At 37.5% G+C, this 27,070-nt stretch overlaps 1 protein-coding gene across 3 annotated transcripts; it reads right to left on the bottom strand.

The window, feature by feature from the left end:
* Window positions 1–1,327: 1,327 nt before the first annotated feature.
* Window positions 1,328–26,787, bottom strand: LOC130168930 (GTPase IMAP family member 4-like). Of its 3 annotated transcripts, none has more exons than XM_056375287.1 (9): window positions 26,454–26,787; window positions 7,642–7,703; window positions 6,733–6,765; window positions 6,123–6,182; window positions 5,924–5,980; window positions 5,299–5,352; window positions 4,152–4,193; window positions 3,768–3,839; window positions 1,328–3,063 (listed from the first exon to the last, which is right to left on the bottom strand). In XM_056375287.1, the coding sequence occupies exons 1-9, from the start codon at window positions 26,471–26,473 to the stop codon at window positions 2,891–2,893; spliced, it is 573 nt and encodes a 190-aa protein (XP_056231262.1). In that variant the 5' UTR covers window positions 26,474–26,787; the 3' UTR covers window positions 1,328–2,890. The 3 variants fall into 3 exon arrangements, with proteins under 3 accessions (XP_056231262.1, XP_056231263.1, XP_056231261.1); XM_056375288.1 differs by lacking the exon at window positions 26,454–26,787 and adding an exon at window positions 7,983–8,205; XM_056375286.1 differs by lacking the exons at window positions 1,328–3,063; window positions 3,768–3,839; window positions 4,152–4,193; ... (3 more) ...; window positions 6,733–6,765; window positions 7,642–7,703 and adding exons at window positions 18,620–21,217; window positions 21,545–21,598.
* Between the last annotated feature and the right edge of the window lie 283 nt (window positions 26,788–27,070).

The raw sequence follows: 27,070 nt of genomic DNA on the forward strand, positions 1-27,070 counted from the left end.
CTGCCTCAGTTTAAAGTGAGAGTGAGTAAAAAGCTGTTTACTGCTCAGTTACAGAAGTTGATCTGAACACAAAATCCTCCTTCGCGCCTCTGACAGACTCTCACCTGCCAGTGATTGATTATCAGTTTGTGACGAAATCCTCTGCTTTAAATCGGCTTAATCAATTCTCCCATCAGTTCGCATTTTGCAGCTTTATTCCTTCTTTTCTATTTACGGAGATTTGTTCCTTTCATCGACTGCTGATGTTCGGGTATATTTCCGCCTCAAACACATGAAGCCCGTTTCCTTCTGTGACAGACTTCACATGTTCAGCTGCGTGTTGCAGCAGAAACCAGTCAAACACTGAACATACACGATATAGTTTCTACATCGATCACTGTTTTCAGATCAGCTAATGACTTTACTCTTGAACCTGAACATGACTGAGCAGAATAAACGTCTGACTCTAACTGACGGTCGGTTCATGAATTTACTCATATATAATATATAATTCAGATAATAAACTGAACCTGATCAGAAAATACAAGATGATCCGTGCGTTTTCATTTAATAAGTTCTATTTATCAACTTACAACATCGATATATATTTACTTTACTTTTAGTTTAATCAGTTATTTTTCTTTAGTGGTTTTCACTCACCTGCTGAAATTCTTGCTGCGACACAACGTGGCAAAGTGAAAATAAAAACCGTTATATAGCGGAAGTTAAAACACATCACTGAAGATGTGTCTCTCGGGGTGTAGATGGCAAATAAATAAATGATTAGATAAACAAATTAAAATACCATTAAATCCATAAAAAATACATTAATTAGGTAATAAATTAATATTTGTTTTTATTTAGCTTTGTATTAATTCCCTTAACTCTTTACTTTCCCCTTTTAAAATTCAATTTTTTCTGACTGAAGTTTGAGGAAGTTTGTCACATGACATGAACTTTATTTTAGTTTTATAGTATTGTTTTAATGGTTCTTTCTGGTTTCTTTTTTAACAGGCCTGTCATCACTTTGTGGAATTTATGTTCATGTGGTTTGTAGTTCTTATGTTCTGTAATCAGAATTGGTGAAGTCAACTTTTATGTCTGCACACTTATGGAGAATTACTGTTTTCACACTGCCCCATCATTACTTCAGCATTTATCAGGAATGACAAATTTCATAAATAGCCTGCTTAAATACTGATGTTGACAGAACTAGTTTCAGCTATAATGCAGTTGTTGTATGTTCTTATTTTCCCCCTTCATTATTGACTGGCTGGTTTTAGTTCTTGTTCAGGGAGAGACTCACGCAAAATACTCAAGTATTCAAAAACACAAGGACACATTAAGGGTTATCAGGTTTAATTCATAAATGCAAAAGCAAACAATAAGTAGTAAAAACTGAAAATTTGTAATTCAAAAAATGAAAATCAAATCATTAGGTGTTGGTTATATCATGATACATACTGTTTGACGATATACATTTGTCTGTCAGAGATTCTCATATTTTATTTTAAATATTTTTTAAATCATCTTTGAGTGTTTCAGTCAAGACGACTGATTTATTGGATATTTAGTTGATTCGATGTGACCTTCATGTGTATTCAAGTCTCTGTCAGCCAAGTTTGTTCATTTTACCTTTTTAACAGTTTCTCATTTGATCCCAGAGAAAATCTGCTCTATGATATATATATATATATATAAATACCACAATATAAATTCACATATACAGCGATATCGCCCACTACTATCAAAAATAATCACATGATTAAGTCCTGAATATTAATAACACCCTTAAACTGGATAAATGGGAAAAAAAATGATTTTGATAAAATGATAAACATTTTGAAATAACGTTAACTGTTGATAAAAAACTGAAATTAATTCAACAAACCACATTGTATTACTGAATAAAATGTCAAAATCAATCAATAACTAATATAAAGATAAATGTGAATCACACAAGTTTGTCATGAATGAGTTACAAGCCCACAGGTCTGTGCAGCAGGTTCATGTGATGTACGAGGCGCCATCTAGTGGTCGTAGTAATTATGACAGGAGCAAAGGATATACGTCCCAACACGTTGCCGTAGTGATGGAAATCATAGATTGTAAAGCAACATTTAACTCGAGGTTACTACAGTATGTCTCTTGAAATTTGGTTTAGAGACAATCTGTATAACAGCATCTGTTACTTCAGCACCACAGACAGCGTCAGGATGTGGGCTGGAGAGGGACGATGGACGTCTACAACAGTTTGAGCATTTGGGTCTTTTTGTTAACATATCACAAAAATGTATAATAACATTTCGACATAGAATCTACATCATCTCATCACACTGTAGCCGTCCCTTCAACTGTCGCTGCTTAAAGTCCCCAGTAAATCCCTAGCAAACTATTTCAGGAGACACTTATGTCATAGGTCATATATCAGAGATTTGGATTTCCTTGCTTGAGTTGGAAGTTCTGCTTTTTAAATTTTGGTACCTTTTTTCCAGTGTCTTCTATTTGCATTTTTTCTTAAATTAAACTTCATACTGCCAATCTTTCATGTGTTTCAGTTTTTTGTTTCTTTGGGTCAAAGGTTCCTGAAGTTCCAGTTTCAGTTGATTTCTCCTCTCCTCTCTTCTCCTCCTTTTTCTCCAAATTCTCCTGATTGTATTAACAATTTGTTTTTCAGGTCAATCCTTTCTCATTGTTTATTTGGTAACTCATCCGATCTCAAAGTTTATATCTGAAGATCAAGAGTTGAGCAAAGTTGGCAACCTTGTCTCCTGAAAAAATCCGCATTTATTTCCATTATTACCCGTATATGTATGAAAGCAGCCTAATGCTGCCTGGATTGTGTTATTTTATGTTCAACAAGGAAAGTTTAGATTGAATGTAGCTGCTCAACAGTCACTGTTGGCCCATCTTAACTGCAACTTTTAGACTTTGACTGGGGAAGTTGCTGAACATGACCCAGGAAAGACCCCACAGCAAGAAACACTGGCATAAAAGGAGCAGAGAAGGGAGCTGACTCATTTGCTGGGTTCTTGATGCATCCGTCTTCTTTCTTCTCACCAGTCGACACGCACTGGGTCTCCTCTGTAAAAAATGAAGAAGGTTCGTCAGTCCACAAACCATCTATCACTTCATGGACAAAACACTGATGACAAGTGTGAATGTGAAAGTCTCTGGATGGTTTTCCCATGAATAAAAGATATCAAATATCTCTGTGACTTTAAATCTGATCACGGGACGATCAATATAGCAACAGCACACCAGCTGTCAGTACAGTTGGGACAGCACAGTCAAATATGATAACAGAGACAGGCTGGATGTTGCCTGGAGACTTTACCACCTTGTAGTTTTTATTTCCTGGTAAACTGGTGATCCAGAACGGTTTTATTTAGGTTGATAAACCGACCATGGCTTTTTTCTGTGCTTTAGTTTATTAAAAGTATGGTCTACTTGGTGCTGATGGTGGTGCATAATTATTCTCATTACGGTTTTCACATACTTTCATGAAACTTGACTTCTCACGCTGACAGTTTGCAGGCAACAAACTAAAGAACAGTTGACCCAAAATCGAACCGTGGGGGACACACATTCTATTACTTATAAGAGATGATATTTCTTGTTCAGTCTTCACTCACTGCTCTCTAGTTTGAAGGTATGATTCAAACCAATTAAACTGATCTCAGTTAATCTCTCTACAGCATCCCCATACTCTTATGGAACCTGACTTATCACACTAATAGACAACAGAAAGGTCAATACAAGTTAAAATGAAATCCCTCAGAACTCACCAGGGGCCACAGGATCAGACTCTAGCTCGGGAGCATGTACAGGAGTGGGGTTCTCCATCTCTTTGCCCACAGCTTAAAAGCAAACAGTAAATTAGGAAAAACAACTTGGATCCTAAAGTATAGTTTCAAATTGGATTTACGAGTGAGGAAATCACAGTTTCTTTAATTTGCACTTGGAGTGAATCTGTCATCAATCAAACGTCTTTCTTCCATTTTTAAATGAAATGAAATGTAACTCTAGGCAAAATTATCCAGTAAATATTTCAGCAAATGAACTGCGGTTTTAATTTGTTGTTCAAATTCTGCAGTTCAAACTCTTCAGATCTAAGTAAACAGCAGAATAGTGTGTTAGTGTTCTGAATAGTTCAGTTCGGTTAAACTCACTATTAGGTTGCTCTGATTCATCAGCTTCAGCTTCAGCTTCCCCTGTAAAGGACAGAATATACAAATGTACACAACCCACTCTAAAGAGCAAAACAACACAATAGCAAGCAAAGTGAATACAATTGAAATATAAATCACAAACTAGAAAATGGATTTCCTGCGGCTAATGCTGAGAGCTGAATGCTTTTGCTGAAGCAATGCTGAAGTAATAGCTGAAGCAATGGTGGATTAGCTGAAACAATAGCTGAAGATTAAAAGCAGAACTTGCGAGCTGGAGGCTGAATGGCCTGAAATGATTGAAAAAACAGCTCACCACACCTGAAATACTTTGTTTAAATGTAACAGCGAAGGAGCTGTGAGCTGAAGTCCATTAGCTGCAAAAGCTGAGAACTGAAACATATTGTCGGAACAGTTTGAAAGGCAAATTATTAACTGCTAAAGGTGGAAGTAGGAACAAAATGCCTTAAGACTGTGAAAGAATAAATCCTTTGAATGATACATTTCCCAACAGCTGGTACAGAAATCAGAATGAGACAGAGAAAGCAAGAGGTAGAGAGCTCAGCTCAGTGAAGCAGGATACATTGAATATGTCTGCTGCTGTATTTACTGTTGTACTGTCCAGTCTGAATTGTAATCTCTCTCTATTAGCACTAACTTGTAAACAGCTGTCTGTTTGTCTGTGTGGACTCAGTTTGAGAGAAGAACTGAAATTAAGTGCCAAATGTGCCCTGAAACTAAAACTGCATTTAAACATATTTACAGTGACAACTGTTGATAATGCTGAAGTAGCTGAAGCAATAGTTGAAGATAGAAGCAGAAGTTGTAAGATGGAGGTTTAATGGCATAAAGTTGAAAAAGACCTGAATTGTTGAAGCAAATGATAAAAAAGCTGATTTGAAAGAGTCGTGTCCCCCTCTGCACTCAGAGGTTGCCACGATGATTTTTCTTTTATTGGTCATAAACATAAAAATATAAACTCAATATACTTCTTAAACATAATCAGTGAAACAATTTCTAATTTATGGACAGTGAATATTTCACTGAATTAACTGGTGTCTTGATTAGTCTTTCAAGTCCTACTGTTTAACTGTGCAAATTCTGATCTAATTAAATTAAATAGTTCTGACTCAGTTCAGGTTAAACTCACAATTAAGTAGCTCTTCCTCGATTCTGCGCCACATAGGTTCCATATCAGCGTCCCCTGTAAAGGACAGAAATATGCAAATGTACACAAACCACACTAAAGAGCAAAACAACAACAAAACAGCAAGTGAAGGCGATACAATCAACATATGTATCGCAAACAACCAACAGGCAGTGGGCAGCGATGTCAAAATACTAATGTTTTCTTGGTTATATAAAAATATCAACTGAATATACTATTTGGTATTTTGTAACTGCTTCTTTAAGGCCACTTTAAACATGCTCAGTGAAACAATTTCTAATTTGTGGACAGTAAATATTTCAGTTAATGAACTGAGACCTGTACTACGAAGAGTAGTAATAGTAGTAGTAGTAGTAGTAGTAGTAGTAGTAGTAGTAGTAGTAGTAGTAGTAGTAGTAGTAGTAGAAGAAGAAGAGAGTAAAAGTATCATCACTGTCAGGAATCCTGTCAGATTAAAGAATCTGTGTGCAGTTCAAATTAAGTTATAATAGTTATTATATATTTATTTAGTGTGATAAACTCCTATATCAAAATCCTATAGTTCAAACTATAAATTCAGATATTCTTAAACAGCAGCATATTCTGACTCAGTTCAGGTGAAACTCACTGTTATATTGCTTTAGTTCTGCGATGCTGTGCCTCACAGATTCCAGATCAGTGCCCCCTGTAAAGGACACAAACATACAAATGTACACAACCCACTCTAAAAAGCAAAACAACAAGACAGCAAGCGAAAACAATACAATCGACACATATATCACAAATGTGGCGACAGAATGGTTCTGACTCAGTTCAGTTAAACTCACTGCTGGGTGAACAATATGCAACGCTCCTGATCAACTCTCGAAGTTGTGGATCAGCTGTCACTGTAAAAGACAAATATACAATATATTCATTCATTACCACTGAAGATAAAAGCAAACAAATGTATTTAACTCAAATACATGCATCCATCCCTGCATTAAACACATCATTTCATGTGAGTGACGTCTTGCTGATGACGATAAACATCAGTGTGAGATGATTCATGATCGTTCTCCTGATGGAGGACAACTGATTTCAAAGCTCCATATTTATTTCTTCTTCTGTGTTTTATTTGAAGTGTTGATCCATCAGAAGATATAAAAACCATCTCAGTGTAGTTTCACATCTCCTCTCTCAGGCTTCTCTCTGCAGCTCTAGTAACAACAGGTCGGTGAGCCAATCAGAGGAGAGGAGGCTCTGAGCCTCTCTTTTTACAGTGTTTGTAATAAAAAAGATAATCTATCATCCATTATTAACCTCAAATTTACAAATTCACAACTAAACTGACAAATATGTCACTGAAATAAAATGTGAGTTTGTATCTACACAACACTGTAATTGTAGATGTTAAAATGCATGAGAATATTTATGAATCTGTTCAGTTTAACTTACCGTAAAGTGTCATGAAGCCGAACAGAAGGAAAACTGTAAGGAACACACACAAAAAAAAAATTCATTCATTGAAGTTCATAGGATGCAATGGGATATGTGATCACAAAAAGTCACATTACAGTTTGATTCCTACAGTTCATAGATAAAACAGTCATCACACAGATTCATCTGAATGCTGCAGCTGCAGGGCCGTAACAAGGACCTCAGCAGCTCGCTGTAACTCTGGTTCTCACCTCTTTACTAAACTGGTTACCAGAGAATCAACTGACAAATACTATACTGTCCACAAATCACAGTTTGGGTCCTACATACATATCAGCATGCTTCTTCTGTGCTAAAACAAATAATAAATAAAAGAAATAGAAATTAAAACCATCATCATCATTAGGAGAATTGTTCCCATATTTCAGGTGGTGAATTCATCTGCAAAGTCTGTGTCTATTCCCTGTTGCCTGAGCAAAAATACACTGAGTGGTGAAAGTAAAAGCTGAAGGGTGAAAGTGAAAGCTGAAGGGTAAAATCGTTTTTTATTCTTTTGTTTATTCACTTTTATATGTCCAGTTATTTTCTTTTTCCTTTTTAAATTAATTATTTTTTATGGCACTCCCATGACTCCATACTATCTGGACAAACCACAGACACATTATCAGGATCAGTTATTTACAAAACTGAAAAGAGCACGTGCCTCCATTTACAGATAAAGATCTTGTGCATTTTCTCCAGAACCTGACTCCTCTGGATAATGTTACAGTAACTAATGATACTTATATTAATCACTAATTAATGTCTTATTCATGAATATTTGAGCTCTGGAAATCAAACAGCTTTTAGCTCAACAACACATTTTAGAGAGAATAATATATTAATATTATAAATAATATTCATATACAACAGTGTGAGAAGACTCACCAGTTTGTTTACTGGCCATGATGCTGTTCGTGAACTGGAAACCAGCTGCTGGGTTTAACAACCTAAAAGGAAGAAATGAAAATGTTAACTAGGTGTTAACTAGTTTAACTTCAGTGTTACATCAGTTAACCTGAACATGACTGAGCAGAATAAACGGTTCATGAATTCACTGATAATAACCGGAACCTGATCAGAAAATCGAAATACAGGATGATCCGTGTTTTTTCCCTTTGATAATAAGTTATATTGATCAACTTACAACGCAGATATATATTTACTTTCCTTTCAGTTGAATTACTTGGTTATTTCTTGCTGATGCAGTTGCAGAGGTTTTCACTCACCTGCTGAAAGTCTTGCTGCGACACAACGTGTCAAAGTGAAAATAGAAACCGTTATATAGCGGACGGTGAAGGAAGCAGGAAAACCCCGAAAAGTTCTGACGGGAATAAATGTCACAGATAAACAGATGACTGATTATTTCATTATCACGAGGCGTTTAAAGCAAGTATTTTGGAAAATGTTAAAATATTGCATATTCAAATATTTACTTTTTAGACTGTCAGCTTTATTTATGTATTTATTTTATTCTTTTGTTCTTCTTTTTGCTGTGTATCATTAGGTTACTGAAGTTAAGTTAATTAGACTTTGATACAGAAGAAAACTTAAAAACCTGAAAAGTACTTCCTGTCCCATTAGTCTATTGTGTTTTATCATAAGATAACTCATAATTACAAGATGGTTCGTGCTTTCTTTTATACAATGAGCTTCAGTTTTTGTAAAGATTTACTCCACTTTTATTATATGCAGAGAGATAGATAGATAGATAGATAGATAGATAGATAGATAGATAGTATATAATATATAACTTTATAATTATGAAATATTAAATTCATCCTAAACCACCTTTAAGTGTATGAGCACTCACATGAGAGAAGAACAAGATGCAAATCATGAAACGTTTCTGAAACGACTAGAGCTCCACCTGCTGGACAAACAGTGGAACTATTTAACCATCCATTAACTGAAAAACAGTGACTGTGATTAAGAACTCATATAAAATAAAACGCAGGTCAACAGTTTGCAACATCTGAGCTCTGAACATGCTGTTGTCGTTTCGTGTCACTGCTGCAGGTTGTTCATTCAGCTCCGTTGTCGTCTTGGAGACAGTGATCTGTGGAGTTAATGTTTAGTTCAGGCTCTGTCAGGCAGTGTTGGTGAGGACCTGCTGTGATCTCTGTATTAAGTTTTCTGTGTTTGGATCCACATGTTTCCACGTGATAACTGAGGCGTTTCCTTCTGTCAGATCACAGATGCTAGTGTCTCAGACTGCTGCTTCCAAAAGAGACAATAATTCCTCCTAAAGCTGATGCATGCTGATGAAATAAAATGTGGTGCTCGTGTAAATGCCTTAATTATTGAGATTTACAAACAAAACAAATAAAAACAGTGTAAAAAGAGATGTTAACTGATGACTAAATCACAGCAATGCTATTTAGAGTTCAGGCCGAACAGTTCAACTGTACAAGCAGGTAAGAACAGTGGCCACTGGAGATCCTCACCAACACACACTGAAAGACATTATGTCAAGTACTACGCACCAGAGGGGTCACCTGACCACACACCTGCCAGGTATCACATCAAAATAAGCAACTCTTCCTGTAAAGGAAACACCCAACTCACTCAGGTGTTTCACTTCATTCACACAGCGAGAAAACACGAAAGGTGATGATCGGTTCAGTGTCTTGATCAACGAGCAGTTGGGGAACGGACGCATGCAGTTTTATTCAACACCTTTATTCAATATCTGGTTTAAGTCAATGAGACATAATCTATTCATCTTTGAACTGAATGTTAACAACTTTGTTTGAAACCAAAGGCTGAACTTCTCTTCATTTCTTTATTAAACACTATGTGCATATGTTTTATAATTCTATTATATCATCATGTCTAATTACAACTTCTGCTGAAGACAGTAAAGAAAAAGGTTTAATCCGTTAGTTTTACTCTCTGGGTAATGATTTGGCACCTGACGCTCGACTAATAAAACTTCTTTACAGCAAGACCTGAGCACTGAGATGGCTCACATCTTAATATTCAGTTACCTCTGTCTTCATTGGAGTGGAGAGATGACAGGAAATGAGAGAGGCTTGCAACAATTGTCTCCCAGCTTGACTCAAACTGGGCATGATGTGGTTTAAGGTCAGTGTTTTCATCTGGAAACTACAGGGAGAACATTGGAACATTGTCTTCAGCTGTTAGAAAATAAAACGTGCTGCCAGGGGAATTTGAATGATTCCTGTCTTCCATCACTTGCCAAGGGCGACCAGTGCCACAGCAGATTTCAGTCCAAAAACAACAAATTTATTCACCAATCACAAACAAAACAGTCATTCTAATTAATATTCTACACATACGCTCCACCTCTATACATGCTTCTATCCAAAGTAGTTTACAAGTGAGGGACATACTTTTAGTGACGGTGAAGTGAAGCTTTATGAACCAGTGAAGCTTTCAACACAGTTGTTTTAAAAAAGTGGTTCATTACTTGCTTTTCAAATCAGAGCTCAATGGCGACCTCTGCTGGTCAAAGAGAGGAAACGCGCTGGGATGCAAAATGGCACTACGACACTACCACTGTGCCATTCAACTGCACATCACTTACACAGCTTCATATATAAACAACTAACTTACCATCAACAAAAAGAAAAAAAAAAGGAAAGCAAATACAGATTTCTTACCTGCCTCCTTCACATAAACAGGAGTTTCTCACCAGGACTACTCTTATGTACAATATATGATTATTACTCTAAACAGTGATCACATTAGGGACTTTAAGCAGCGACGTTTGAGGTGATGACTGCGGTGTCCATATATATACCAGTGCGTTGCCATAGTGATGGAGATCAAAGATCACTAAGCAACATTTAACTCCAACAACGGCTACTTCACTACTTCAGGAAACTGAATCTGTTCTGAAATGTCTCTTAAATGGCCGAGAACTCTTGATATTTGCTTTAGAGACAATTTAATATCAAATCAATCAGTTTGTATAAATCCGTCTGTTTCAGCACCACGGACAGCATCGTGTTTCATCAATACACAGAGGATGGAGGTTAACAACAGTTTGTGCTGACATGTCTATGAATAAACTGGAAAAAGAAATTAGGAGGTGTCTTTGACAAATATACTCATAATCCATAAAACTACTGACGGTATAATTTAATAGAAATGAAATGACAGTGTCAAATAACTGCTAACTCTTTAACGTATCACAGGGTACAGCAAACTAGTCTTTCTCCTATAGTAGACAGTTTGGCTACAATGGTAGGAAGTGTCAACTACGTCATCGAATCACGTTGCAGCTGTCCCTTCAACCGTCGCTGCTTTAAATCCCTACTGTCTGGTTACAACATGGCACAGTCTGATTGGAGAGCCGAGAAAGAGGCGACGCAGATCTGCAGGTGACACTTTAAAATAAATGGCGTCACAACCAGCACAAAAGATCACACTCAAAGGGTCACGTAATCATACACCGCTGAAAGTGCGAGTTCAAGAACTTCTTGTCTGAGTGAATTTCTTGTAGATGTTCTGTCTTCTAGTCATTGGACGTGGCATTGTTTTTCAGCTTCTTTATGTTTGATGTTTTCCAGTTCTTCTCTCAGTTTTCTCATTTTTTCCTCCAGGTTAGGTTGACTTTGTTCTCCGTGTTGTTTGGCTCTCTCCATTTCAGATATTTTTGCTTCTAATGTTCTTTTCATCACTTTCATTTCTTCGTCTTTTCTTTTGATTAACTTCTGCATCTCTTCCTCATTTATAATTTGTTTCATCTCAGCAGTGAAGCAGCTGCCGCCATTTTGCTTCACCATGGTCTGGATCTTGGTCAGCAGCTCCTGCACTTGTGTGCGGTTTGATTTTTCTTTGTTATTAAAGACTTGATATCTTCCTCCACAGTCGTTTATTAGTTGTTTGACAAAGCCATCGCAATTTTCAATGTAACCCTCAAATGACTGATCGTCCAGGGCTTCTCCTCTGGTGAATATAATGATGATGAAATCTCCAGACTTTTGGCCAAAAACCCTCTTGATCAGTTCCACAGAGTCTTTCTCCTTTGGTGTAAAACTCCCGATCTGCAGAACCAGTAAGAACACATGAGGTCCAGGAGCCAACATGCCGAAGCATCTCTGAAGCTCCTGTTTCATTTGATCATCAGAGAGAGTTGTATCAAACAAGCCGGGAGTGTTGACCACAACAACAGGCCGTCCATCAATCTCTCCAGTTGCTGTTTCACAAGACGTGGTTGCTGGTTTTGGGGCGATTCTGGTTTTGAACTGATTTTTGCCCAAAATGGTGTTTGCTGTTGCACTCTTCCCACTGCCAGTCTTCCCAATCAGCACCATCCTGAGAGGCTCTCTGCTCTGCCTCTCATCATCACCTCCCATCCCACTCCTCTGTCTGACATCCTGAAGCTCAGCTTTGAGTTGTGAAACCTTCTCCATCTGAGCCTTGGTGAACATGTCCTTTGTGAAGCACCTGGATCCTTCAGCTCTCATCTTGTCCACAGCCTCCAACACTTCAGAGATCTGATGTTTCTTCTTGACGTTGACAACAACAGATCTTCCTCCACAGCTCTGAAGCAGCTCCTGGATGTCTCTGCTCTTTCTTATAAAGTCAACAACAGCTGGAGCTGCAGGATCTGACTCCACAGTGAACAGAATCATGGTGAAGTCATTGACTGGAGAGCTGAATGAGTTCTGGATGGTCTCTAACTCTTTCTTGTCGTCATCAGTGAGGGGACCCACAGGTAGGACCTGGATGAAGGCATGGACACCCTCAGGATCACAGAGGGAGATACACCTGAATGATTCCTCCATCACTTCCTCCTGAGGTTTTCCATACAAGGCAGGAAGCTCCACCAGGGAAACCTGATGTCCTCTCACCTCTCCCTGATGTTTAACACACTCTGATGAGTTGGAGACTGAATGAAGCTCTGTCTGACCTAAAATGGCCTTTGCTGCTGAAGTCTTCCCTGCTCCTCTCCTCCCACACAGAACCAGGTTTAAAGCTGGTTTCATGTGTTCAGACTTTAGTGTCATGGTTAAACCTGGATCCTCATCCTCAAACACATCACAGCTCAAATGATCTCCATTGTTTTCCTTTGCAGTTTGACCCAAGCGTGTTAACAGCTCTGAAAGTTCAAGGTTCTTCTGCCACAAGTATCTGTACCTACACCTTCTGATCATGTCTTTTAACGGTGGATGCTGCCTGTAATTCTCCATGAAGCCTGGCTGCTCCTCTCTGGGTGTTGATATCAGAACCAGTGAATGATCAAATGATTGATCACTGAAGAGTTTCAGGACTCTGCAGAGCTTCAGTTTGTGTTCCTCAGTGAAGTCTTCAGGCTGCAGAACCAGCAGGAACACATGAGGTCCAGGATCAGAGAGACTCACAACACTTTTCATATGTTTTGTCAGTTTGTGTTCAGAGATGTTGTAATGCAGCAGATCTGGGGTGTTGATGAGAACTATTTGTTTCTCCTTTAGCTGTCCTCTGACTCTCTGACAGCAGTCTGGTTCTTCTTTAGTGTTGAACACAGTCTTTCCCAGTATGAAGTTCACCACTGAACTCCTCTCAGACCAGCTGTTCCCCAGCAGAACAACCCTCAGCTCAGACACTGAAATGAAAAACACTGAATTATACAAGACAACCATGTGTAAACTTGATCGAGTATCAGTAACTGAAGCGATCAACCAGGGAGAGAATCACAGCGGTTTAAAGTTAGATTTTGAAAAATCCTTTCAGCATTTAGGAAAGTGTATTTCTATTATTCTATTAAACACCGTCACAGTTATTAAACACCAGAATATTTCTGACTCAGATTAGTGACTTACTGTAAGGTGGCAGGAACTCAAAGCTTTCATTACGCTTCAGATGGAGCAAATAATCTGTATTAAACACAGACATTAAAAATTAGTTTATTTATTCATTCCGTTGCATTCTGTAATCACACCTTTTGATGACCTTTTGACCACGCAATGGTGGTATCAATATTATGTCCCAGTCAGTTAACACATGCTTTCCTTCCAACTTTCCATTTAATGTAAATGAAATATTTTTTAGCACATTTCCATATAACATTAAAAAAGGCTAATAAAAAACATGAAAACAAAACCTCCAACTTCTTGTGGACAGTGTTGGGAGGGTCACTTATAAAATGTATTTCACTAAAGATTAAAGAAAACACCCATAAATATGATAAAGTATTCTGTTCAATTACTCAAGTGAGTAACGTTTTTTATCACCAGGAAAGGCAGTTTTTACCTTCTGTTTTCTCACAGCATGAAATCGGTAAAAAGATAAAAATAATTAATACATTTTCTGAGATATTTCCTGTTGCAATAATGTGGCGCTAAAGCATAACTGAATGTTGGCATGTAGACTCATTAAACATACACAGTTTAGGGCAGTTTGGCTAACGTGTGCTTGAGTGATATCCACTTCCTTTTTCATGGCAAAACATCAAACTTCACTGCGCTGCCACCTGCAGGCTATTCAACTAAAAACCCAAAAGCTCTGCAATTTAGCATCACAGAGGTTTTAAGATTAGACTGACCAAATAACCCTAACACCGGTCAGTGGTGGCCCTAATAATGTAAACCTGCAGCGCTGTATGGAGCAGGGAAGCTAGCCGACACACCAAAAGGTTGTAGTTCTGAACAGGTTGTTTAAAAGTTCAGACATTTATGTGGTTATATACCTTATTAGATAAAAATGACTGGCAGAATGTATAGTATATAGTGGTTTCCCCTTGGTAGTTTGTTTGTTAGCTAGTCATGATGCTAACAGAATGCTATCAGCCTGATCTGCAGTAGCCAATTGGTTAGCAGTTTGGCTAAGAAGGTAGCTCGCTAGGTAGGAAATGTGACCAGTTCAACAAAACTACTTTTAAATTAAAATGATTTAAAACAGTAATCCCTTCATGCAATTATTTATTTTAAGAGTATAACTGTGTTCTGATTACCACCTGTTTAAACTAACTAACTAAATACAGTTACTTACATTTTGTAACACAAACAGAAATCCTTCTCTGCAACTGTGCTATTTGAATAGAAATATTTTTGAATATTTGAATATAAAATTTGATAGAAAGTCTGACTGGACTCACCAGAAGCTGCAGCCATACTGTCACTCTGCTGGAAACCCACGACAGATAATCACCTGGATTATTCTGTATGCAGAGACCACTGAGGTTAGTGTTATTCACAAAGCTGTTATTCAGATGTACATGTCATTTAACCTGCATGTCAGGTTTGCTTATTCTACTCACATCCTACAAATATTTCAACATTAAAAAAAAAGCTAAATCTGTTTGTGCAAATTCTCATTCGTCCAGGTCATTGTTATCTCTTTCTCAGATTAAATCGAAGGCAACTGGACTTGTATTTGTCTGTGGAAATCTGTTGAATGGAGGAAGCATCCTTCGCTAAATTTCCATAATCTAGAAAATCACTGTGAAACACACAGGAACAGTTTTATTACATGTACGCCTTTATCTTGGACTCTGTACTCTGTAATAAGGAGTGGTTTATATGCTGAGCAATAAAGTGATAGAGGCATGAATAGATCAGATCAGATCTCCAATCACCAATAAAGACTATAAAAATCGCCATTTTAAAACCACATTTCTATCCTGATGAACAAATCTGTGCACCTTAGACAAAAACATCTCTTCTGTATCTTCATAAACACTTGAATATACCTACCTGATCTTGTTGCTGTTGCCATGACCTCTAGGTCAGTTTCAGTGTCTTTTACAGCAGATTGTTTCCAGTTGTTGGGAGTTGTCATCTGTGTCAATCATATAAAGTTATATAATTAAATGAACGCACAAACAAGTAGTTATCTTCACAGAACTGAACATTTCTGCTTCTATTATCCTGTGTATATTTTTATTTGTTCTCATGTCTTTTGAAGCCACTCACCTGGATTTGTTACTGCGTCAGTTCACCTTCTTGCTCCTGAAGGAAAGTACAGACTCCACACCGACAACTGACTCACTGAGAGCTGAGCCACAGCAGCCACTGGTCAGAAGGTGAGTCACGACAAGGATCAAAGATGAAAATACTGAGACTTTGATCCTGAGATACATGAACTCCTTTCAAAATGGCTGTCACTAAAAAGCATGCAAGTGCATTATGGGTGAAATTCTTGGATTCGAAACGTGTTCTTTATGATACGATTTTTTTTTTTTAAAAACTCTTTTACTTTTATTTGTGTAAATTAAATTATGTCGGTGTTGCATTGCAGTCATTTATGTGTTCGTATTATCTTTGGATTGTGAAACCATTTGGTTTGCTGTTCTTATAAACTTATAACAAGAAACATTTGACGAGACTGAAGAACACAAATGATCCTAAAAAAAGAAATTGAACAGAAGTGTGGCCTTCCGTGACCTCCTCCTGGATTCGTTAACAGTTTTTAACCAAAAATAAATAAATAAATACAGTACGTTTCAGCCCATTTAGAAATTTAGTGGCGAGTTCAGGAGTTTTTAGAACCAACCATGTTTTTCTGAGTAGGTACCATGACATGAAATTGACAGATAATGCAACAGATATATTTTCTTGGCCTCAGCACATTACCTTTTGTTCTCAATATTTAACCATAAAGGTGGCAGATCATACAGGCGATTATAGGAGGCAGTAACAAATAACTGATTTTGTTGTTTTATTGTTAGGACCTAGAGATTTTCCAGGTTAAACATCAGAAACAAGGACTGCCAACAGCCCAGCAAGAGGTGTGTTTGTCCAATTAGGGTTATAAAAGGAAGGAACTGTCAGGAGAGTAAATATGTCTGTTTTTATTTTTGTCCAACTTGCGTATTTTTTTCCCAACTATAAACAATGAAGTGCACCACTTTTATTTCAAACAGAATTATTCTGCCTTGCATAAAGAATAAGCATGGTATTAGCGTAACTTGAAAAAAAACAAAAGCTGCTGATTGTGATTATGAATCTGCATCAAGTCAAAATTCTCTTGACTGACTTTCAAGGAAAAGCAGGGAAGAGGTTGTCAGAGGGACCAAGGCACATTTTAAGCTTACTCTGGTGCAGTTAACAAATATCACTGTATATTTTAAATAAACAAAATAAGGTTGGATACAATAGATATCAATAGTACATGTATGAATGATATTAAAAACTTAAACACAGTTTAGGGTTCTATGGTCTGGATCAAGGTACATTTTAACTGTTTGCTTTTTTAATACAATTGACAAAGGAAGCACCAATGACTGATCATTTTTCTGTTTTGCTTTTAAATTTGAGCAAAAAACTAAAATTCATCTTGATTTCTTGTTTTCCATAATTAATGAGAAAACAAATTTACCACTCAATGTTTTTTTTTTTCCTTTGTGGGTAGGCATTCAACACTCCCTTCCTTCTGACTGGCTACTATGCACGATCAATTATGTTTGCAGTGCAATGACAACATACAATTATATATATACGTTACATTATATAAACTGACAGACAAGGCTACGTTATGATCACAGACCATACTTGTATTGCTGGATATGATGCCGTTTCCACCATAATTGTATAATTTATAATTATGGTCTTACTGAGAGGTGCTGCACATAAGTTAGTTGTATGACCTACAATGAAAAAACATTTTTTTTCATATTAAATGAAAATGCTGCCTTTAATTTTCATATGTTCTGTTGGTGCAAGGTTTATTAAGTAAAGCAACAGTGTTTTGTTGTATTACCTCATGTGCAGCTGAATGACCCGATCGCTTCATGTCTGTTTTGAAAATGGAACCACTTAGTAAGTTTTACTGTGAACGGTTCTGTTCTCAATAATTAGAAAGATGAATGGCATAGAACTGACAGCAAGCATGCCAAAAGTAGTTACAACAAAATGACCAGCAGGTGTCACAACCTCCTCATCAATGGGTTTGAATACTTTATGTCTCACATAATAGAAATGTGAATACGTTGACAGCCAGAAAAAAAAAAACCCACAAACATACAAATAGGCATCTATCAATAAGCTAACGAAACAATCTCCTTGATCCAGACCACTATCTGCACTTTCTGACATGGGGATCTTGGGCAAAGTCCTTCTTGGTTTGAATCTTATCCCACTGGCCGCTCTTTCAGTGTGTCATAGCAAGGACTCTGCTCCCCACTGGAGTGTCTCAAGGATAAGTACTGAGACTCCTGCTCTACACCAACTCCTTGGGTCCAATTATCAGCTCGCATGGCTTCTCATACCACTGCTATGCAGACGACATCCAACTATACCTGTCATTCACGTCTGACCACCCCACTGTCTCCGTGTGGATTTTGGCCTTTTTCATTTTTGCTTGGATAAAAGGAACGCCACCTTCATCCAAAGACTGAACTCCTGGTCATCCTGGCCAATCAGTCTCTTTATCATGATATCAGTATTAAAATTGCCTCTTCATCCCTTACCAGACCATGTTCTAGAGAAATCTGGTTGTCATGTTTGATGACCGGCTATCCTTCTCTAACCGTACTGCATCTGTCTCCCAGTTGAGCCACTTTGCTCTATACAACATCAGAAAAATCAGGCCTTATCTGATTCAGTATGCATCCAGCTCCTTTCACTATTCACTAAAAAAAGTTAGAATCAAGCTCTTACTGGATTGTAGCTTCCATGAGTGATCATGTGGAGCTACTTGATTTTTTTAATTTAGAGAAGAAATAATATGAAGGTATGCGTATAAGATAAATTTAGGCATTCTTCAGTAACAACATATGGAAGAATACTTATTAAAAAAAAAGCAACAAAAAAATGCATGTTACTGATATTATGACTATATGTTTTATAAAAATGTAGTGATATCTGTGAACAAAATCAGCGCAACATAAGTTTAAATATTTCATCTGACTTTTATACTCTTCTTCTTAATAAATATGATTTAAAAAAACAAACCAAAAAAAAACAAACAGAGCTGTGGTAGTTTCCCCTCTATAATTTAATTTTTTACAATTCCATATACAACTTTACAGCTGAAGCAAAGAACATGTCTATCATTACAATTTCAACACTTATTATCACTGAGTCAGGGAAGTCAGAAAAATGGAAGCGGTATTCCCAAACACTACTCTTGTTAAATGTACAGAGTAGCTGGTATAACTGTAGCATTATGCAATATTAAATTCATCCTAAACTACCTTAAAGTATTTCACACTGTTTCATGTTTCGAATGATAGCACTAACATTAGAGAAAGCGAGAGGGCAAAACGGTAAATTATAAAAAGGTCTGCAGTATAAACTGTAAACAGACTTCATCTCAGTGGTTGTTGACAGAGTTCCACTTACTGGACACAACGGGTGTAAATAAATAAGAGATGTGCAGTGGATCTTGGTGGATTTCTCCTCAATTTAACCATTAACTGAAATATGGTGATTGTGATTAAGAACACTCATAAAATATAATGCAGACCAACAGTTGGCAAACACACTTGAGCTTTGTGAAACAATATATTGTTATTGTATATTATTTTGTGACACTGTTTCAGGTTGTTCACTCAGCTCAGTGGTCATCTTGAAGACTGTAATTTGTGGTGGTGTCCAATTCATGTGAACTCAAGGCTCTTCCAGGCAGTGTTGGTGAAGACCTGCTGTGATCTTGACAGTTTTCCAGTGTGGACCAACATGTGTCCACATAATAACTGCGGCTTTCGCGCTGCACTGTTTTGTAGAATAAGCCTTGCATCATGTTTTACCCTCCACTGCCTTTAGGAGTGATAGATATTGATTATTATTCATTTTGGTGACCAGTGCTATCCAGGGCAAATCTGAAGAGATTAGAAAAAGATGCCATTAGAGTTTGTCCATTCATCATCAAGTACAAGAGTCTGCCTCTGATTGCTACACCACCTTGGTGGAAAATTGTTTGTAGCCTTTATCCAGCAGTCATTAAAAATACAGTATATACATACAGCATACAGCACTGACAGTGTGAGTACAAGAATTTCTTGCTCATGTTCTGTCTTCTAATCATTGGATGTTGCATGATTTTTCAGCTTGTTTATGCTTCATGCTTTTCAGTTCTTCTCTCAGTTTTCTTATTTCTTCATTTAGTTTAGGTTGACTTTGTTCTCTGTGTTGCTTGGCTTTCTCCATTTCAGATATTAGTGTTTCTAATCTTCTTTTCATGTCTTGCATTTCTTCATCTTTTCTTTCGATGTTATTCTGCTTCTGTTTCATAATTTGCTCCACTTCCCTTTGAATTGCTTCCTTTGCCAGTTGGAACATCTCAGCAGTGAAGCAGCTGCCACCATTTTGCGTCACCATGTTCTGGATCTTGGTCAGCAGCTCAGGGACTTGTGTGCGGTTTGTTTCATCTTTGTTATTAAAGACCTGATATCTTCCTCCACAGTCGTTTATTAATTGTTTGACAAAGCCATCGCAATTTTCAATGTAACTCTCAAATGGTTGATCGTCCAGGGCTTCTCCTCTGGTGAATATAATGATGATGAAATCTCCAGACTTTTGGCCAAAAACCCTTTTGATCAGTTCCACAGAGTCTTTCTCCTCCGGTGTAAAACTCCCAATCTGCAGAACCAGTAAGAACACATGAGGTCCAGGAGCCAACATGCCGAAGCATCTCTGAAGCTCCTGTTTCATTTGATCATCAGAGAGAGTTGTATCAAACAGGCCGGGAGTGTTGACCACAACAACAGGCCGTCCATCAATCTCTCCAGTTGCTGTTTCACAAGACGTGGTTGCTGGTTTTGGGGCGATTCTGGGTTTGAACTGCTTTTTGCCCAAAATGGTGTTTGCTGTTGCACTCTTCCCACTGCCAGTCTTCCCAATCAGCACCATCCTGAGAGGCTCTCTGCTCTGCCTCTCATCATCACCTCCCATCCCACTCCTCTGTCTGACACCCTGAAGCTCAGCTTTGAGTTGTGAAACCTTCTCCATCTGAGCCTTGGTGAATATGTCCTTTGTGAAGCACCTGGATTCTTCAGCTCTCATCTTGTCCACAGCCTCCAACACTTCAGAGATCTGATGTTTCTTCTTGACGTTGACAACAACAGATCTTCCTCCACAGCTCTGAAGCAGCTCCTGGATGTCTCTGTTCTTTCTTATAAAGTCAACAACAGCTGGAGCTGCAGGATCTGACTCCACAGTGAACAGAATCATGGTGAAGTCATTGATTCGAGAGCTGAATGTGTTCTGGATGGTCTCTAACTCTTTCTTGTCATCATCAGTGAGGGGACCCACAGGTAGGACCAGGATGAAGGCATGGACGCCCTCAGGATCACAGAGGGAGATACACCTGAGTGATTCCTCCATCACTTCCTCCTGAGGTTTTCCATACAAGGCAGGACGCTCCACCAGGGAAACCTGACGCCCTCTCACCTCTCCCTGATGTTTAACACACTGTGATGAGCTGGAGACTGAATGAAGCTCTGTCTGACCTAAAATGGCCTCGGCTGCTGAAGTCTTCCCTGCTCCTCTCCTCCCACACAGAACCAGGTTTAAAGCTGGTTTCATGTGTTCAGACCCAAAGTTCAGAGATGAAACCACCTGCTGAGACACTAAAATATAAACACTGAATTAGAGAAGGCAATAAGCAGTCTAAATCCTAACAGTAATACACTATGCATGAATTAACTTGACTGTCAGTCAAAAAAAGAAAAGAAGACATGCTTGTACTTAAGTACATCAAAGTAAAGCAGTAACTCCTCCTTAATCTTGCAAATAATAAATGAAATGTGAGTTGATCCCTTATTGGTATTAATTCCCTACCTTTTAATAAAACCGGCTTCATTAATCAAATATTAGACTGTGTGTTTCTGTAAAGTATAGGTACAAAACATTACAAACATTTAAACAGTTCTGTTTTCACAGTTCAATTCACTTACTTTCAGGTGGTAATTTCAAACTGCCATGGGACTTCAGTGCATCCAGGTCATTATCTGTAAGAGCACAGATGCATTTTACTCTTTTCCCCTTTCTTAAATTTGCATTCTTATTTCAGTAACACTGCCTAAGCTTTTTTCTTAGAAGTGCCAGTGGAGTGAAAAACTGTTGTCATTCCATTTACCTATCATATTCTATTTCACTTTGACAGTTACTTTTTATGATTGTTTTAATCCAAAGATGGCACACAGCTCCTAAAATTTAATAAATAAAATGTCCTAAACTATCCTACAAAGCACAATCATAAATTTGAACCTTTACATGTTAAAGCAGCAACAACATGAATGTAGAGATGGAATTAGAGAAATTGAATAAAAAGGGTTAAATTTAAAACAAAACGAGAACCAAAACCGTTTCATAATTGTGATTATATTAATGGGAAGAAAAAAGCGTGTCTAGTAATTGACTCAGAGAAGCACTGATTGTGTTGCCCAGATCTCATTCATATTGGACATGGATTACCATTCATTATAATTATTCAGACTTTTTACTATAACGCCCACTATACTCTCACTCTGATTTTACACTCTACAATAGATTTCACATGCTTCTCCAATGACCTTTTTTTCTTTTATGTTTAGAGTTTGAAAAAAAAACTGTTAATCCCTCACTTTGTCCGTTTAAGTTTCTAAGAACATGAACTCTAATTTAAGTGCCACATTATGTATTCTTTCAAACCAAAGACCTGCACAGAAGAGGCAGTGAGCAGGGCAAACTTTATGTTCCATTTATTTTTCTGAAATTGTATTCAGCATTCTACAATCCATGACATTTTTAGGAGGACTGTTATAAGGTTTTATTTGCAAAAAAGGCTTGAAATAATTTGAATAATAATGTGGCGATCTAAGTAAGCAGCAGAGAATGCATGGATGGATAGATAATTTCAAAAACCTGTAGCTACAATCTGAGTATTTGTAATCAGTACAATATGCTTTGTTAAATAAACATTCTTTTCCAAATTTTCTTCATAATACAAATAGAATTTACTAATTTATATAAGATAATCTTGGTGTATTCAAACATGGTATAGATCTCACCAAAAAAAAAAAAAAATTCAGTTCTGCTGTTGTCAACTATGTCAAGAACTGTTGGAGTGTATGAACCTTTTCGTAGCCCTGAAAATACAGTAAAAAAATATTTTATGCTCAGTTTACTTTACACTGCATTCAATCTTCACAACCTTCTCCCAATAAAATATGTTACACCTTGTATTCTTTGTGTATTTTCATTCATAGCAGCAGCAAAAGTGGTGGTAAAATATAACTGTCTTGTTATCATAGTTGTTGTCATTTCTGATATGATGATTTAAGTTACTTGATCACCTTATGCCTTAACTCCGGACACGTCTTATCCTTATATTTGTACACTAATAAAGGCATCAATCCACAGTATCAGTTCACATTATACAACTGTAGCAAATTTTATTGGGCGTGACTGAAAAATTCACAAAATTTCAAAACTATTTATTCAAACTATTTATTTCCCTGTAATTAGATACCTGCAACTGCTAACTTGTATTTTAGGTCTCCCAACATGGCTTTCTGTAGGTAAGAATGAATATATCGTTATCAGCTCATCTCATGTTATTTTGGCACCTAAAAACTGGTCTATCACCAGCCCTGAATCGTCTGCATACGTCCAAGGATTAGTAACAATTACTTTTTGCTTATTAATCTGAGAACTTTGTATATCATACAATCATAGGCATTTGTTCATTTGATTTTATATTGCAGTTGTGTCTACTCACCAGATGAGATCATCTCCGATGCCATTGTTGAAATTACAAGCTCAGTACTAATGCTAAGCTCACTTGAGATAAGCTTTTCTTCAGCAGAGTGGGCAGGACACTACACTGACATGACATCAGTTTAACAGCTTAGTTAATATTTAACATTTCCTTCAGATAGCGTGATGCCAGATAAAGCTGTGTACTGAGTACTTGATGACCAGAACCAAAATACACAAAACTCATGTAAGACATCCAAAGCCATAACAAGTCAGTTCAGACCTGAACAGCAGCAATATATCATGAAAACTGAAGGGCCTGGCTGGCTGTCACAAAGAGGGGCGAGACCTGATAATCATTTAGACTGTTCAATCATTCATGAAAAAAATCTGAAGCTGAGCTTTGTTGTTAAATGACAGCAACTAACATTTAAAATGGAGCTTCCCACTAACTCTGTCTGTCTGTGTTAGTCTTGAGTAATGTCTAAAAAGTGTATTCTGAGTTCACATTACCTTGACTTTTGACCACCAAAGTCTAATCATTTCGAGTCCAAGCAGACATTTGTGCAAAATTTGAAGGGATTCTCGAGGAGATCTGGTGATATTGCGTTCACGAGGCCGAAATCATGAATTCTCAGGTCACCGTGACCTTGATCACCAAAACCAAATCAGTTCATCGTTGAGTCCAAGTGAACAATTCTGCCAAATTTGAAGAAGTCCTGTCAAGGCGTTACTGAGATATCTTGTCCAGCAGAATGAGACGTTTGTCCTTATGGATGGACGGACAAACTGAAACCAATATGTTGCCAACGAGGAGTCATAAAAACTGACAAATGTCAGTCAAATGTTTGATAAACACCACAGACATAACAGAATTTGTTTAATTAGCTGATCTGTGTACGCTTGCGCTCGTAAACCTTATAGAGATCAATCAGGCTGTTAACGAGCATCACCTGTGTGAAGCTGGAAGACACAGCGCTTACATGAACATGTGACATGAACACACACACTTACAGTGCTGATTTGCCTCATACTGAAATGTGGAGTCAGTTAGAATGACAAACTGAAATTAACTGCAGAATATTTCCCAATTAAAACTGGACTAAAACATATTTCCAGTAAAATCAGTTGAAATGTTTGTAAATCATTGTGTTTATTTAGTGTTGGAGCAGTGTGTAGATGGACTTTGACAGAAATGTCACAAAAGTGGTCCATAAACACCACAGATATCAGAGGAGTCTCTAATCAGGTCATTTGATCCACCTGTGCCCCCCTCCCTGCACTAGGAGGTTGCCCTGGTGATTTTAACTGCTTTGGTTTTACTGAGTGGGACAGAGATTCAGTTGAAATATACCTCTCAAATTCAGTCAGTGTTAGGGTCAGTGAAATATCATTAACTGTTAACACTTGAATGTTTAGATTTTCTGAGAGAAGAGACTTTGCTGATCACAGTTATATAAAATGTTTGTCTGTGGTGCCAAAAATGTGGCCTATGCAGCAATTTTAAAAAGTGTCCCTCTTCCTGTTCCCTCCTGATTTTCTGCTCCCATTTTACATTAGAGTGAATGGGGCAGTTAGATGGTATCCTGCCACTTTGAAGGGGCACAATTCAAATTCTGTGACTCTCTGTGCTTTGTTAGTCACATTGTCTGAGAGCCGACAAGTTTGTCTAGTTGGTGGGAAATAATGATGTACGTAGAGTTAAATTTGTGGCCTGGAGGACGAGTTTAAGAGGATTTTTTTTTAGCAGTTTAATCCCTCCTCCCACTTTAGCGGTGATGTCATCCGCTCTAGCCCTGAACATTGCACACAATACACACCCATTACAAACTCAAAAATGATCAGGGAAAAAAAGCATAAAACTTAAACTACGATAAATCAAAAACTGTACAAGATATCAAAAAGTTAAATTCAAGTTAAATAGCTGAAAGTCTTCAGACCTGTTTAAAGTTCAAATTAATTAATACTAAAAGTATGGCGAAGTAGTTCAGTTTCAAAGAGGAGAAGGTTTTCAAAGATTTTAACAAAGTCTCCATTGACTCCCATTGTAAAAAATCGGACAAAATGTATGACAAGATGTATGTCCTGGTTGCCATATGTATATTGTATATTGAATAAAACTCCAGAAATAAATCTACACAAAACTTCCAGGACAATATTCTGAGCAGATCCATGATGTGTTTGTGCAACAAGATGCAAAAATGCAAAACAGAAATGGCAAAGATATGTTTGGAATAATTTAGGAACAATGTCACCCTGACATTTAAATTTATTCATTCGACACACACTTTTGTCCGAAGTGACATATAAATGAGGTACAGTCCAAACTACAGAATATCATGGAGAAGCCTTCAAGAATAAGTAAAACAAATCTATTTAAACACCTGTGTATGGGTGTGAGCAGGGTACGATTAATGGAATAATTCTGTCCACCGGAGTCACAATGATTGCAATAAAACTATGCAAAATGGCTGCAATCCCACCATTACTGATGATTACATGTAATTAAAATACATAATATATACCATACATTCAAATAGATAAATCCACTATTGTTCCAGGATATGAAAGTTTTAGTTTGATAAGGTTTTGAACCAGCTATACAACAGTTGGACTGTAATATTGAACTTCGTCCTTCCTGATTTTTAGTGACATGACCTTATACTAGTCACTGCTAATATGATGCCTATAATGGCCGACTGTCTGTTTCCATCAAGGGATTTGTTCTCAGACACAAAATCGTTAGCTAACCATACTCAGTTGCACTTCATCTACTGCTCACAATTAATTTTTCTGTGCTAAATTTAGTGTAATTATATGATTAAACTAGACCTGTGACGGGGTAATTCATGGCTTGGTACATAACGTTAAGTTTATTAGGCCTTTCTTTTCTTGTTGTAGTTACTGTGTGTAGCAATTAGCACCAACTGCTAGTTAACTAGCTAACCGCTAAAGTAGCTAGCTCAATGTGGAATTTAAAAATTTTGGTGTAACCCTTACGTTTAAGCGTTTCATTGACCGGTAGGAATAGTTGTAACAAAAAGAGTACTTTACCAATCATAAAAAAATTCGTTCAAATACAGGAAAAATGAAGAAAATTTAGACAGAAGTGTCCAGGCTAATTACCCGGTGAAGAGCTTCAACATCGTTGTCTCTCGGTGGGAAAATGGAGAACGTCACCTTCATCTCTCCGCTAATCAACATCACTTTCTTCAGGTGTGTTCACCCTCCAACACGGCCAGGAAAGAAAGAGGCCAGCAGGTGATTTGACTAAACCCGTTTCCTCGTTTTTATTCAGTTATTCAAATACGGAGTCACTACCGCAAAGCACAGCCAAAGAGACGAGCTGAGCCGGAAAGACAACGTTTAAAATCGGACCGTTGGCCGTTAAACTCGAGCCGTTAAAAGTGAACTCCTGGAGGAGCTACGTCATAAACCGACCCCGTGATGGTGGCGCGTGGAAGGGGAGAGAGTGGATATCTATCTAAATGGTAAGAACAATGTTTCCCGCTTGCGCGCCAAACGTCATTCATAAACCTTATAATTTTACCTTTCCTGTTCATGCACAAAGTCGGGGACACGTTTAACAGATTATTTTAGATGTTTTTTCAAATCAAGAGGGTCTTAGGTCAAATTCGGCAAAGGTGATTGCCAACTAAGTGCAATGCAAGGTAGCCTATACAGGTAGCCTATACAATTCCTGCCTTGTAACTTGTGTGTGGTTAAAGTAACAGGCAGTTTGA

This window comes from Seriola aureovittata, chromosome 5, assembly GCF_021018895.1.
Source record: "Seriola aureovittata isolate HTS-2021-v1 ecotype China chromosome 5, ASM2101889v1, whole genome shotgun sequence".
Classification (NCBI taxonomy): Eukaryota; Metazoa; Chordata; class Actinopteri; order Carangiformes; family Carangidae; genus Seriola; species Seriola aureovittata.